The sequence below is a fragment of the Phyllopteryx taeniolatus genome, chromosome 8 (assembly GCF_024500385.1).
Source record: "Phyllopteryx taeniolatus isolate TA_2022b chromosome 8, UOR_Ptae_1.2, whole genome shotgun sequence".
Lineage (NCBI taxonomy): Eukaryota > Metazoa > Chordata > Actinopteri > Syngnathiformes > Syngnathidae > Phyllopteryx > Phyllopteryx taeniolatus.
The window spans coordinates 9,012,465-9,027,431 of NC_084509.1; the positions used below are offsets into that span (position 1 = coordinate 9,012,465).

Sequence of the window (14,967 nt, forward strand, 5' to 3'; positions counted from 1 at the left end):
AGTAGCAAGTTCTTCCAAGGGTGAGTAGTTTTACTCTATTTTTATTACATAGTGGTTCGTTTCTCCCTATACTTGGCAGTTAAGAATGTTATATGTTGTCTAAACATTGCTTGTAGAGTCAATCGTTTTTACACTTTACAATATTTCCTACGGGAAAATTGTATTGGAGTTAAGAGTCATGGAGCGAATTGTGTCGGACTTGTCTAACTGCTGAGGTGGCGTAGAACTGCGCTGCATCTTCTTGAGAGCAGTGTCTAATATTTTGGTTACGTTATTTAGCCACACAAGAGGGTCTTTAGACATGCACTTCCTGTACAGGCAGCAGTGAAAGTGTAGAGGAGGAGGCGTCTCTTCTTACCCGAGTGCGAGCGCAAGTGTCTTTTGAGTGTGGTGTGGCTGGGGAATGGGCGCTCGCAGTGGCTGCAGATGTAGCTGTGCATGCCTGCGTGGACCTCCATGTGCTGCTGCAGGGCCTTCTGGGTCTGGAAGCGCTTTGCACACAGCAGACAGAACACCGCCATGTCAGTCCCTGGAGAAGGCAAAAAAGGAGAGACGGAGGCGCGCGGTTATTTCCGTACGGTGCACAGACATGAGGCCTTAAGTGGGGAAACTGGGTCACTTCAACTTTGTGTGAGTCCTCAGAGGGAAAAGCTTCTTTCAAAGAGCAAGTGTCTCTACCTAAACTAACTCTCCTAAAAGCCCGCAGGCGCTTTCAGCTTTGAGCCTTTTGTACGTTCTATTTTCAACCATGAAAGTCATTGTTTTCCTGAAGAATTTCCCACCCAACGTAGCGCATGCCAATCACACAATCAATGGCTCCTTCCTGCTATGTTAGATGTGTAATTATTCTCTTCATTCCCCATCAGGAGTCAGCCGCAGCATGTGAAGTCCTCTGTGCTGAAAGAACGGCTGATAGTGGCTCCGCCTTAAATGATGCCTACACCGTGCGCCCTGTGCAGAATGTTAAGTAGTGATATCAAGCCATTAAAGGCAGGACTGCAGGAAAAAACACAATCCAGTTTAATCCTGTGTGTGACCCGGCATCTCTCTGGGGCTGCTTTCCTGTTGCGCCGAGTGTGGCGAGGAATACAGATGGGGAGCTGCCGGCAGGCTCGTTTAAGTCAAAATGGCTACTAGACGTGTATCCTTTGGCTGTCATAATACAGTATGCCACTTGATCTACGGGCGATGAACGCCGCGACTTCAAATCCACTCTGGCAGTTCGCACCGACATGAAATCATATGTGTGGTAATGCTGAGGAGCCGGCTAATCTGCGGCTTTACAGACAAAAATGTGCCTCTCGAGACAGTGAGGCATTCATAGGAGATCATGAGGGTCCTTATTTGTCTTGTCTGCTCAGGTTTCAGATCCTCTCCCAATGCTAGGAGCGCCCATCGCTCCTGACTGAGATTCAATCAGACATCTCCAGCGGAGGATCATTAGTAAACACAGGACTGTGCCAGCACTTCATTGGAATTCAAGTGGGGTTGCTGTGTCACATTTAAAATGCAGTCTGATGAGGACCACTAAATCAAATCATTTGTTACTGTTATTGAAGTGCCTTGAGGCAACTGGCAATTAAATTGGAATTAACGCAGGGAAAAGGGATGCAGGGCGCTATACTAAGAGGAAAGAGTGTCAGAAAGCCCGCTTTTGGGTTCAATCAAGTTAACGGACAAGAGACAAAGAAACAAATCAAGCCAGCAAACATTGACCATGCATTGTTTTCCTTAATCTTGCTCTAACAAATGCATTTTTTGAGGACCTTGCACAAATAGACACAGTTGTAAAGATGGATGACTGCTTGTTATTTATTTTTGTTGTTGTTGTGAAAAATTCCCTGTAAAAACCCTAATAGAGGTGGATCATTCGTAATCATTAACAGCAAGAGGACGGGATGAAAGGCATTCCCTGGTCTTAACAATCCTGCAGGGAGGCCATCCACTGGAATGAACTGCACCTGTTGGAGGCTTTGGGGCTGTGGGCTGCACAAAGAGCACACAATGAGGTTCAGGCCCTCATTGTCCGAGCCCATTAGTCATAGGCTGCGCATACACCTCCCACCACCCCCTTCACCCACTGTCTTTATGCTGTCACCTGATGACCAGGGCCCTTTCTCACCCACAGATCACAATATTTGAGTTGAAAGACAACAGACCCATCCCTCTCAATGCCTCTGTACCCTCCCTGCTTTTAATCCTTCCACTGTTTATCCACATTTACTTTCTGCATGACTCATATGTTATGCACGAAGCCCAGGATAGAGATCCATCTGCAGCCCCCTGGTAACATTTGAACATTTGATCTGTTGAGATCGGTTTCTTAATATTTGCTTCATCCAGCAGGGGGTGTGCTTTCTGTTTCTATGTGTTCAAGACTGGTCAGCAGAGACCAGCTGAATGACACATAATCCACATACAGTATTTAAATACTTCAAAGCCACTTTAATTATCATCCATCCACACGCTTGGCTAAAAATGTTTTTTTTTTTTTTTTTTTATGGTGCCGTGTGCTCAGACAGTTTGACATTTTTGTGTGGCAAAATAAAATCCTGTCTCAAGGATGTCGCTCTTGAAATCTGGTGAAGGCAGCCTTCACTTTATTCTATGCGGAGAATAAAAATTTTTACACCAAAGTAAACTTTCCCAGGTAGGCATTGTGTATTGTAATGTATCCACAGCTGCGTTTTGTCGCGCTGCGCTCTGTTTACTTCCCAAACAAAAAGGATTTGAGTTTTTCTCGTAAGCTTTGAGTAAGTAAGTGCAGAGGAGCTTCTTTTCGCCGAAAATAAGCCCAAAAGTTGGCTGTCATTACCCCCTGCGTTCTCACCCTTAACCAGACAATTGGCTCGGAATTTGGGTTTTAAGGCATAGTATGACCCCATGACCCATGGCCCTCAATGGGGTCAATAGCATATAACCAGCAGTATTCCTTTAAGGCCGCAGTTGACTGAGCTTTGTCTCTTCAGGAATGGCCAGAATGATTTACTTGCAAGCTTATACGCAGCAGGAACGTGCACGCATTTAACAGCATGCGTTACACTGCACAAGCTGGTTAATAATTTAGGATAGACCGAGGTAGGGATGCTATTTCGGCACATCCTCCGCCAGGCCGACGTACCGATCACGTGACCAGAGGCCGTCTTGGTGCATCTGGCTCCGAGAGTCAGCACAGGCTCTCACGCTGCCTAAAAGAGACAAAACCACGTGTCTAGGCAACCAGATAGGATCACGCTCCTTGTTGGGGTGAAGTGTTGGAGCTAATCCCTTCATTCACAAATAAGCGCAGCCTGTTTCTTTTCACACCGCAAACAAAAGTTTTCCCACCCCAAGGATCTGGGAGTAAACCCCACTGCAAATTAAACAAGAGATTGTATTCATTGACTGCCCGGCTGCTGTATTTCTTCTTTTTTGTCTAGTCTTCGCAGTTACGAGGTCTGAGTTTTGCCTTATTTAATTTTGAATTAAAAACAAAAGCACTGCAAATTTTTTCACCCTTTAGCTCAATCATTGGATGATGATGATCAAATTACAGTTGAACTTCCAAAGTTGAATGCGTCAGCTCAGTGTTCATCAAAAAAGAAAAACTCCATAAGTGAGTTTTTCTCTTTTTCTTTGGCTTTTTTTTTTTTTTTTTTTATACCACAGAAGGATACCAGTGATTACAAAGGGGAAAATCATGATAATTAGACAACAGGAAATTTAATTTAGGTGCCTTGCTGTTCAGCATGAGCTACATAATTATTAATTACATAATTTAATTTGATCAAACAAATGCTAATAGGTGAAAGCATGAAAATAACTTGAACAAGGGTGAGTGCTTCTACTTTATTGTAGTTTTACAAAACAGCGCAATTCTGAGGTTTGGAGTTTAAATCTAAGCCTTTGTATATTCTCTTTACCACATGTCGAGCGATTGAGCACTGCACATTTACCGACGCACTGCAACAGAAAATCCGTGATTCTGTATCAGGCTTAGAGTGGCATCATAATATATACTGTACTGTATTATTTTTTTATCGACCCGTGAAAACATGGCACAGTTAGACTGCACTCGAGTAGCTCAGCAACAGAGACTCTCCGCGCTTTCCTTTCTAACCACAGGTTCATAAGAAATTCTAAATGTAGTTAAGTGTTATTGTTAAACAGTGTAGTATACATACGCTATATTGCCAAAATGCCGATTCACTCACCTGCTTTGACTCCAATACAGAGGTGGGAACAAGTCATTGCTTTGCAAGTCACAAGTAAGTCTCAAGTCTTCGTCCTCAAGTCCCGAGTCAAGTCCCAAGTCGAGACATGCAAGTCCCGAGTCAAGTCCCAAGTCGAGACATGCGAGGCCCGAGTCGAGTCGCAAGTTATACACTGGGAGTTTCAAGTCCTTTTGAGTCATTTTACCAAGAAAATAAAAATATTTTAAAATATATAATATTTGGATTTGGGCGGCACGGTGGACGACTGGTTAGAGCGTCAGGCTCACAGTTCTGAGGACCCGGGTTCAATCTCCGGCCCCGCCTGTGTGGAGTTTGCATGTTCTCCCCGTGCCTGCGTGGGTTTTCTCCGGGTACTCCGGTTTCCTCCCACATCCCAAAAACATGCATGAATTGGAGACTCTAAATTGCCCGTAGGCATGACTGTGAGTGCGAATGGTTGCTTGTTCCTATGTGCCCTGCGATTGGCTGGCAACCAGTTCAGGGTGTACCCCGCCTGTACCCCGCCTCCTGCCCGATGACAGCTGGGATAGGCTCTAGCACGCCCGCGACCCTAGTGAGGAGAAGCTGTACAGAAAATGGATGGATGTAATCTAGTGGCATCTTCGTGCCAAGGAACTACAACCCCAATTCCAATGAAGTGATGATGGATGGATAATGTGTACAGTATATATTATATAATGCATTTATAAATTTAATATATTTTAAAATCCACATTTATTTATCAAAACACATTTAATAAATAAGTGCATTGAACCTTTATTAAAAAAACTAGGCGGCTGCTTTTTTTCAGCAATGGGGTCTTGCATGGTGAACGTGCATACAGGCCATGGTGGTGGAGTGCATTACTCACCGTTTTCCTTGTGACAACAGTACCTACTAATACCAGGTGTTTTTGAAGCTCTCCACAGGCGCTCTCTCTCTCTCTCTCTCTCTCTCTCTCTCTCTCTCTCTCTCTCTCTCTCTCTCTCTCTCTCTCTCTCTATATATATATATATATATATAATAGGCGGCACGGTGGGCGACTGGTTAGAGCGTCAGCCTCACAGTTCTGAGGACCCGGGTTCAATCTCTGGCCCCGCCTGTGTGGAGTTTGCATGTTCTCCCCGTGCCTGCGTGGGTTTTCTCCGGGCACTCCGGTTTCCTCCCAAATCCCAAAAACATGCATTAATTGGAGACTCTAAATTGCCCGTAGGTGTGACTGTGAGTGTGAATGGTTGTTTGTTTGTATGTGCTCTGCGATTGGCTGGCAACCAGTTCAGGGTGTACCCCGCCTCCTGCCCGATGACAGCTGGGATAGGCTCCAGCACGCCCACGACCCTAGTGAGGAGAAGCTGCTCAGAAAATGGATGGATATATATATATAATTATACAGTGGTTACGAAAAGTATTGAGACCCCCTTACATTTTTCACTCTTTGTTATATTGCAGCCAAAATCATTTTTCATTATTTTTTTTTCCTCATTAATGTACACACAGTATCCCATATTGACAGAAAAAAATGGAATTGTTGAAATTTTTGCAGATTTATTAAAAAAGAAAAAGTGAAACCACACAGCCATAAGTATTCAGACCCTTTGCTCAGTATTTAGTAGAAGCACCCTTTTGAGCTAATACAGCCATGAGCCATTCCTTTTTGGGAATGATGCAACACGTTTTTCACACTTGGATTTGGGGATCATCTGCCATTCCTCCTTGCAGATCCTCTCCAATTCTGTCAGGTTGGATGGTGAACGTTGGTGGACAGCCATTTTCAGGTCTCTCCAGAGATGCTCAATTGGGTTTAAGTCAGATCTCTGGCTGGGCCATTCAAGAACAGTCCCAGAGTTGTTCTGAAGCCACTCCTTCGTTATTTTAACTGTGTGCTTAGGGCCATTGTCTTTTTTGAAGATGAACCTTTGGCCCAGTCTGAGGTTCTGAGCACTCTGGAGAAGGTTTTCGTCCAGGATATCCCTGTACTTGGCCGCATCCATCTCAGGTCTTATATAGACAGGTGTGTGACTTTCCTAATCAAGTCCAATCAGTATAATCAAACACAGGTGGACTCCAATGAAGGTGTAGAACCATCTCAAGGATGATCAGAAGAAATGGACACCACCTGAGTTAAATAGCAGTGTCACAGCAAAGGGTCGGAATACTTATGGCTGTGTGATATTTCAGTTTTTCTTTTTTAATAAATCTGCAAAAATGTCAACAATTAAATCTAAATTAAAACAATTTCTGTCAATATAGGGTCCTGTGTGTACATTAGGCGGCACGGTGGATGGTGCATGGTAGGTTGATTGATTACTCTAAATTGCCCTTAAGTGTGAATGTGTGCGCGAATGGTTGTTTGTTAATGTGCCCTGCGATTGGCTGGCGACCTGTTCAGGGTGTACCCCGCCTCTCGCCCGAAGATAGCTGGGATAGGCTCCAGCACGCCCGCGACCCTAGTGAGGATAAAGCGGTAGAGAAAATGGATGCAATGGATGGATAATATATACAGTATGTGTGTATATGTATTTTTATGTACTGTATGTATTGTACTAGTATGGCTTGGCAGTGCGACGGCTGCTTGCCAGCTGAGTCTTGCTCATGCTTAAAACCCGGAAACATATTTTCATATTTTATTTTTGGGCAAAAGCCCATATGTATTTTTGACTGGCTGTTACATCTGCAACATTGCGACGCTGTTCATCTGCATGAAAGTTCAGTTAGTTTTCGGCTGCAACACTCGAAGACTCAAAATTATCCATAGGTGTGTAAGTGAGTGCGAATTGTTGTTTGTCCATATGTTGCCTGCGATTGGCTAGTGACCAATCCGGATGCGCCGCCTCGCGCCCAAAGACATTTGGGATAGGCTCCAGCTCACTCATGACCCTAATGAGGACTGCTGCGATAGAAAATGGTTGGTCGAAATAAAATTTTTTTTTTTTTTTTTTATAAACACACTGGTTCACGTCTCTTTATACTTGGATTTTGTTCAACTTGGAACTAGAGTTCCAATTGAGATCCTAACAAATGACTAACTACAATTGAAAAGGGAAACAAATTGAACAGTTAACAATATTACATCATGCGCACAAGTTTGTGTCGTCATATACCAGAGAGCGGCTCTGTCCCCAGGCTGTGCTCGCTGTGTATGTGAGGTGAAGCCTTTCTGCTCTGTTGAGGCTACACACCTCGCATGACCCCGTGAATGTTCAAGCCACTCTACTGTATGTGCTCATGCACACGGCTCCCTGCCGAGGTGGCCACTCTACACGCACACGCTACAGTACCTTAAACAACCGCGGGCTCTCATCAGTCGACTGCTAATCTACCCGACGGAGGAACAACCGACTCAATAATTAATGCAACGAGGGCTTCGTTGCTTCTGTTTTAACCCATTGGTGGAGCAGTTCACTCAGGTCACTGCTCTTCTACCACTACCGCGGTTCCTGGAATGTTTACGGTATTCTCTCCATCTAAATAATTTTCACTTAATATAAATCGTGCGGGCTACAGGGGGCTTTGTGTATTATCGTAGCGCAAATACATTTTCGGGGCAAGGAAGGCACAGTTCATTCTGGTCAAAGGTGTGTATGAATTACAAGTAGTTATTGAGGGGAAGTTGCAGTGTGATGACAGATACACTGGGGCGAGCTAAAAGGTCTGCGCCTTACAAAGCTGAGGCTGTATATTGAATGGACTCACAGCGCTGTTTAATTACAAGGGCCAGGGCAGAAGGTAATGTCTGTAATGCGTGGACACAGTGCAGCTGCTGTGAGTACACAAAGCCAGCACTCATACGGCCCAAGCCTTGAAGGCAAGGTGGTAACATGGCTGGACAGCATGGTTTCATGCATTGTAGATAGTCCGTTTCGCCACAGATATGATACAGTCTAAAAAAAAATCAAGACAACCCCACAGCCCCTTTTTTTTTCTTCCACCAGCTCCGATGGAACAAACGCCTTTGTTGTGCGAGCGATTCGGAGACAGATCCATTCTTTTATTTTGGGCTCTGACAAGTAGGTCAGGAGACTATGACAGTGCTGTGTTGAGGAGTAAACACCAGCACATGATGTTGTTTTCCCCTCTCAATGCTGGCACCAAGCACACCATCAGCAATCCTTCCCACCCCTTAGGAAGTCCTCATGTAGCTTTTCTCTAGCCCTGTTCCTTTCCCACAGTTCACCCCCGGTCTTTGAATGCAGCAACCCTCGGCCATTCACCTCTGACATATCAAAACGCCAAAGAGACCTTTGAAAACTAACTTGTCTTGTTACCATGCACAGAGCTCTGAAGTCATATTCCTGAGCAGGAGGTTATTGGCTCTGACAAGTGTTAATCCTACTAAGACCAAACTCATATGGCCATATAGCAAACTAAAAGTGCACCAGGCACTGTGTGTTTTTCACTAGTAATATTTACTCAGTGTAACCCCTCCTTCTCCCACGTACACAACCTGAACACCGCTGATTAAATTACCTATAGCTTGTGTCACTCGAAAAAAACAGAACAGGTTCGTGCGTCACGGCGGGCCGAGGTGAGATCATGACAAAATGAGAGAGTAATGACCTGCTGTACTCTGCTCTTGATACCATGCCAAGCTTGAAACCAAGCTCTGGATGTTTACAACTCGGCGTGACGAGGGTAGAAACTTCTGGGCATGGATGACACCCCTCATTGGCATTAACTATTCACACTGCGTGTGCCACCTGGAGTTACAGGTACATGCCAACACGCCTAAGAGGGCAATCACCTTTCTCTGACAGTGGCATCAAAATGTGTGTGGACATGTACGGACAATCTGACTGTTCAACTGTTTTGAGGGAAAGGTGATCAGTTTCTTCTTTTTTTGCCAAGTATGTCAAAAACACACAAGGAATTTGTCTCCGGTAGATGGAGCCGCTGTAGTACGACAACAGACAGCCATGTGACAGAAAATACTTTGGATATATAAAAACATAAAAACACAGTCCAAAAAGTCACTGAGCAATGAAAGGTTACCGGTAATGTGGTAATTCCGATACAATTTTTTTGTTTGTTTATTTGTTTTTGTTTTTTGACAATTGTGCAAATGACACACAGTCCTCTAGCAATTTAGAGCGGTTTGAAATGACTAATAGAGCGATAATCTGGTGCAGTGACCATTGTGCAAATGGCGCAGAGACTTCAAGAAATTTAAGCAGTTTAAAGTGACGAGTGAGATAATCTGGAGCAGTGTCAATTGTTCAAAGGGTGCAGATACTTCTCAAGACAGTATTGGTCAACAACATATATGCAAATAGTGCAGAGTGGCAAGACTACTACAGTGTGTGCACGAATACTGTATAATTGGCCTGACAGAGATGTGACAACAATCTCAAGACAAATTGGAAGCATTACAATGGAATTGTAAATTATCGTAATTTGTAAAATGCACATTTCCCACCCCCCGCCCCCAAAAAATCGAGAAAATTAATGACTTTCACATTTTATAAATGTATGCCGCCATCTAGAGGTTATAGAAAAGCTGTACACTTTCATTCCAATGCGCCACTGCCCCCTAGAGGTTATGACAAAGTTGTTCACTTTCATTCTAGTATGCCACCTAGAGGTCATGAAAAAGGTGTAGCCTACAATTTCATTTCAATATGACAGGGGTACATATGACTGCATATATGTACAATTGTGCTCATAAGTTTACATACCCATGCAGAATTTGTGAATTATTATTTTTTTAAATACAACTGATGACTGAACAACAACCATCATTAATTTCGTAATGGTTATGTTTTGTTTAATGATAATGCTTTCCTGAAATGTTTGACAGTTTAATTTGAATCCCATTAAAATAAAATGTGTTTTGCCTGGTCCTTCATGTTTTCTTTAAAGAATTGTACAGATCTTACAAATTCTACCTGGGTAATCAAACATATGAACACAACTGTGTGTTTTCTCATTTACTAAATAAAAGTAGGGCTGTGAATTTCAAAATAAGAGCAAGTAAATAAAAATAAAGTATTATGTGTTCAAATACAGTGCTTAACTTAAGAATAATTATTTGAAAAAGCTAACAAAATACAGAAATACTTCATGTTTTGATCATATGGGTAAAACCAAATGCTAAAAAAGCAAATTATACATAGGTTGCAGGGTTTTCCAGAATTTTGAGATCAACTTTGGGGGTGCGCATTATGCACGAGAAATTATGGTAACTATTTAAGAAGTTAATGGCAAGAAGGAAGAAGCTGTTGGAATGTCTGCTAGATTTAGTTTGCGTTGTTCGATAGCGCCTACCTGAGGCAAGGATCTGGAGTGTCCAAAAGGAATTTGCATGCGCTTGTCTTCGTTCTGGCAACGTGCATGTCCTCAAGTGTGGGTAGGGGGGTACCGAAAAAAATTTCTGCATTTTTGATTGTCTGTTGCAGTCGAAGTTTGTCCTTTTTTGTGGCAGCACCAAACAGGACTGATTCAATGACTGCTGCGCAGAACTGCCTCAGCGGCTCCTGTTGCAGGCCGTGCTTCCTCATAAGCTGCAGGAAGTACATCCTCTGCTGGGCATTTTTGAGGATGGAGTTGATATTGGTCTCCCACTTCAGGTCTTGAGAGACTGTAATTCCCAGGAAGTTGAAGGTCTCGACGGTTGACACAAGGTAGTTGAACTGTATAAGGGGCAGCTGTGGGGAATGATGCCTCTTGAAGTACACAATTATCTCTACAGACTTGACCATGTTCAGCTCAAGGTTGTCTCAGCTGAACCACAGATCCAGCCACTCCCCTTCCTGTCGATATGCAGACTCGTCACCGTCTTTGATGAGGCCGATGACTGTGGTGTTGTCTGCAAACTTCAGGAGTTTGACAGATAGGTGTGTTGAATTGCAGTCGTTCATGTAAGAGAGAAAAGAGCAGCGGAGAGATGACACATCCTCGGGGCGCCCCAATGCTGGTGGTGCGTGTGGATGAGGTGGTATCCCCCAGCCTCACCTCCTGTGTCCTACCCATCAGGAAGCTTTAAATCCACTGGCAGATGGCAGGCGAGACGCTGAGCTGGAGAAGCTTGGAAGAGAGGAGTTCGGGGATGATGGAGTTGAACGCAGAGCGAAAGTCCATCAACAGGATCCTCGTGTAGATCCCCACGCCGTTGAGGTGTTCTAGGATGATGTGCAGTTTCATGTTGACTGCGTCAGTCACAGACCTGTTTGCTCGGTAGGCAAACTGCACGGGGTCCAGCAGGGGACCTGTGATGCTCTTAAGGTGGTCCACCATGAAGCGCTGAAAGGACTTCATGACCACAGATGCCTGTAGTTATTCAGACCTGAGATTGAAGGTTTCTTGGGGACTGGGATGATGGTGGAGCATTTGAAACAGGATGGTACTTCACACAGTTCTGGATATCTATTGAAGATCACCGTGAACACTGGAGTGAGCTCATCCACACAGACTTTGAGGCAGGATGGGGACACAAGGTCTTGGCCCACCGCTTTGTTGATCTTTTGTTGTTTGAAGATATGTCTCACATCCTATTTGTGGATGGTCATCGCAGAAAGGTGAGTCAAAGGTGTGATGGTGGTCAGGGTTGCGGCTGGGTGGGTGTGGGGTGTGAAAGTGTCCTTTTCAAATCTGCAGTAGAAGATGTTCAAGTCGTCAACTAGTCCTTTATTGTTCTCTGCTTGGGGGGGATGGTTGCTTGTAGTTGGTTAGTGATTGTAATCCACGCCAGACTGACTTAGTCGTTTGCCGTAAATTGTTTTTCCATCTTTTCTGCATAATTTCTCTCTGCAAATGATAATTTCTTCAGTCAGCTGGTTTCCAGCGCTATTATACAGGGCTCTATCCCCACTTCGATGGGCATCCTCTTTAGCCTGGAAAAGTTGCTCAGGTTTGACAGTGAACCACAGCTTGTTGTTATTGAACGTACGAAATTTCTTTGTTGGTACACAAACATCTTTGCAGAAACTGATAAAGGATGTGACACAGTCTGTATATTCATCTAGGCTGCCAGTTGAAGTTTCAAAGACACTCCAGTCTCTGCAGTCTTAACAGTCTTGAAGTTCTAACTTTCCTTCATAGTTCCACTTCTTCACTGTTTTCACCACAGGCTTTGCACATTTAAGTTTTTTCCTGTAAGTTGGTATGAAGTCAATTAAGCAGTGATCAGACGAGCCCAGAGCTGAGTGGTTGATAGCACGGTATGCGTCGTATGCGTGGTATCGCAGTGGTCTTGAATGTCGTTTTCCCTGGTAGCAGTCAATGTGCTGATTGTATTTAGGGAGTTTGTGGTTGAGTTTAGCTTTGTTAAAGTCCCCAAGAATAATGAGAGTTTAATCCGGGTACTTTTGTTAAAGTTCGTTTTCTTGTTCAGCGAGCGTCAGCAGTGCGCCATTCGTCTTAGCTTGAAGAGGAATGTAGACACCCGCGAGTATGAAAGTGAAGCGAACTCGCTCAACGAGTAGAATGACTTACAGTTAAAAAACAGCGACTCTAAGTCACATTTGGTTTCATTTGACTCATTCACCAAATTACGCACAAATAAAACAAGTTAAGGTTGAGAATCAGGTTAGCAGCAGGTTTAAGGAAGCCAAATTGGAGCTTAAGACCCCTTTTTAGGCTCCTTTGATCACTAAATATAACATATAAGACACGAGAGTATACAGTAGACTCATTATGTCCAAATATTTTAAGAAATTAAGTATTACCGGTAATTTTTTTATGTTCTCTATGAAGTATGTTTTTTTTTTCGTAACAGTGATTGCCACTTGCAGGTAGCAGCATTTATTAAATCTAACTTTATCTACACTACACAAATTTCATAACCCTCCTGCTATTTTGTTTCCCAGAAAGCAATAAAGTTCAAGGGTCAATTTGGTCTGGGCCCATAAGTGTCAGAAACATTCCCAATAAATATTGTTTATATCTTATCAATAACTCAACTTGTGAAATGAACCATTTCAAAGGACATTATAAATGTACATTACACCAGGCAGAAGTTTCACACTGAAAAACTACTTTAACATTGTTTTAAATTTTAAATGAGTTAATTTGACCCGCAACATAACAGGTGTTAAGATATTATCTTTCTTGTTGGATGATTCAACACAGCGGCACGGTGGCCGACTGGTTAGAGCGTCAGCCTCACAGTTCTGAGGACCCGGGTTCAATCCCCGGCCCCGCCTGTGTGGAGTTTGCATGTTCTCCCCGTGCCTGCGTGGGTTTTCTCCGGGTACTCCGGTTTCCTCCCACATCCCAAAAACATGCATGAATTGGAGACTCTAAATTGCCCGTAGGCATGACTGTGAGTGTGAATGGTTGTTTGTTCCTATGTGCCCTGCGATTGGCTGGCAACCAGTTCAGGATGTACCCCGCCTCCTGCCCGATGACAGCTGGGATAGGCTCCAGCACGCCCGCGACCCTAGTGAGGAGAAGCGGCTCAGAAAATGGATGGATGGATGGATGATTCAACACAATGTAAAAAAAAAATGTAAGGACATATAAGGCCTTCATTTTGGAAAAATCAACTTTTAAGACTTTTTAAGGCTCTGCACACACCCAGAATTTACCAACTTCCTCCAATAGGTAGGGTAACAATATCATTAGAATATGTTTGTATTTTGCTAATGCTTGTAGGAAATGCAGTTTTTATGTGGGTTGGTCCACATTATGAGACCTTAAAAAGAAAACTGAACAGCTGGTAAGACTAGCTAATGAACAGCATGTACATGTTAAACACCAGTGCAATCACTTGGAACTTGAACATTATGTAGCTGTGTTATTAACCGGACACCAACACAAAGTGACCTAGTGTGGATGTAGGCCTTATCTAATCTTGTTGCACGTCTTCAGAATCGCTGTCTAGTAGAATCTGAATCAACAACACCTCTGCTGGTTGGACAAAGTCAATCAACAATTAATATTTTTTCAACATATAATTAATCAACTAATGCGGCCAGCCATAATTTCAAGCATTGAACAGTATTGATGCTAGTGCTAACACAAGATAGCCTACTTTCCAAACCACCAAAATACATGATCCGGAGTTCTATTTTTTGACTTCATTACAAGCCAGTGTACCACTGAAATGATTGAAGCTTTTATTTCTAGGATACAATTACTACACGCTGTTGCCTTCACAGAAACAAACAGCGTTCAGCTGCCTCTGCATATTTCACATGATGTTTTGATGAGTATCAGGTTAGCTAGCACACTGATAGTGAGTTATGTCACCTGGATTTGCTGCTAGCTTCTTGTCCCAGTGGGTTGTAAAGACAACATGACAAATAAGAATCAGACAGCAGAAAGAAAACACCATTGTGCTTCTTGAGTTGATTTGCCTCCAGGAGAATTTGGCTTTAGATGTTGTTAGCGTGACTTTTAATTGCGGTGGATGCTGTATTTAGAAAATTTTTGGGGAAGCACTTGATACCCTTCAGAAATTATACATGGAATGAGAATGAACCTTAGCTTCAGGCTGTACTGAACCCACAGTGATGTCTTGAGTCCACCAAGTAGTGCACTTCATTTTAGGTCACCGTGGTACAGTTATCACAGACTTTGGTTTGTTTGGGTGCGTATGTGCAATTACAGCTTCTCCCTAACGTTACATCATAGCAGCACGACAGGTGTGAGATTTGTAACATGGAAGTGACCAATCTATGTCGAGCAGTCAATTTACAGGAGTATGTTGAGATCCCCTCTACATAATCATATCATACTACCGCATCTGGTACCAGCAATGAAAGGGTGCTGATATATGCAATGATTCTGGTCAGACATTTTGGGATCCTTTCCAACCAAAAGGCTCCAAAAATTCATG

General features: G+C 43.4%; 1 protein-coding gene across 2 annotated transcripts in view; it reads right to left on the reverse strand.

Annotated features, from left to right (window-relative positions):
- zbtb16b (zinc finger and BTB domain containing 16b) overlaps nucleotides 1-14,967 on the reverse strand; it is a 44,703-nt gene that overhangs the window by 5,544 nt on the left and 24,192 nt on the right. For both annotated transcript variants that reach the window (XM_061781290.1, XM_061781291.1), the window contains exon 5: nucleotides 359-529. In XM_061781290.1, the coding sequence (XP_061637274.1) occupies nucleotides 359-529 (171 nt within the window). The remainder of the gene's footprint in view (nucleotides 1-358; nucleotides 530-14,967) is intronic.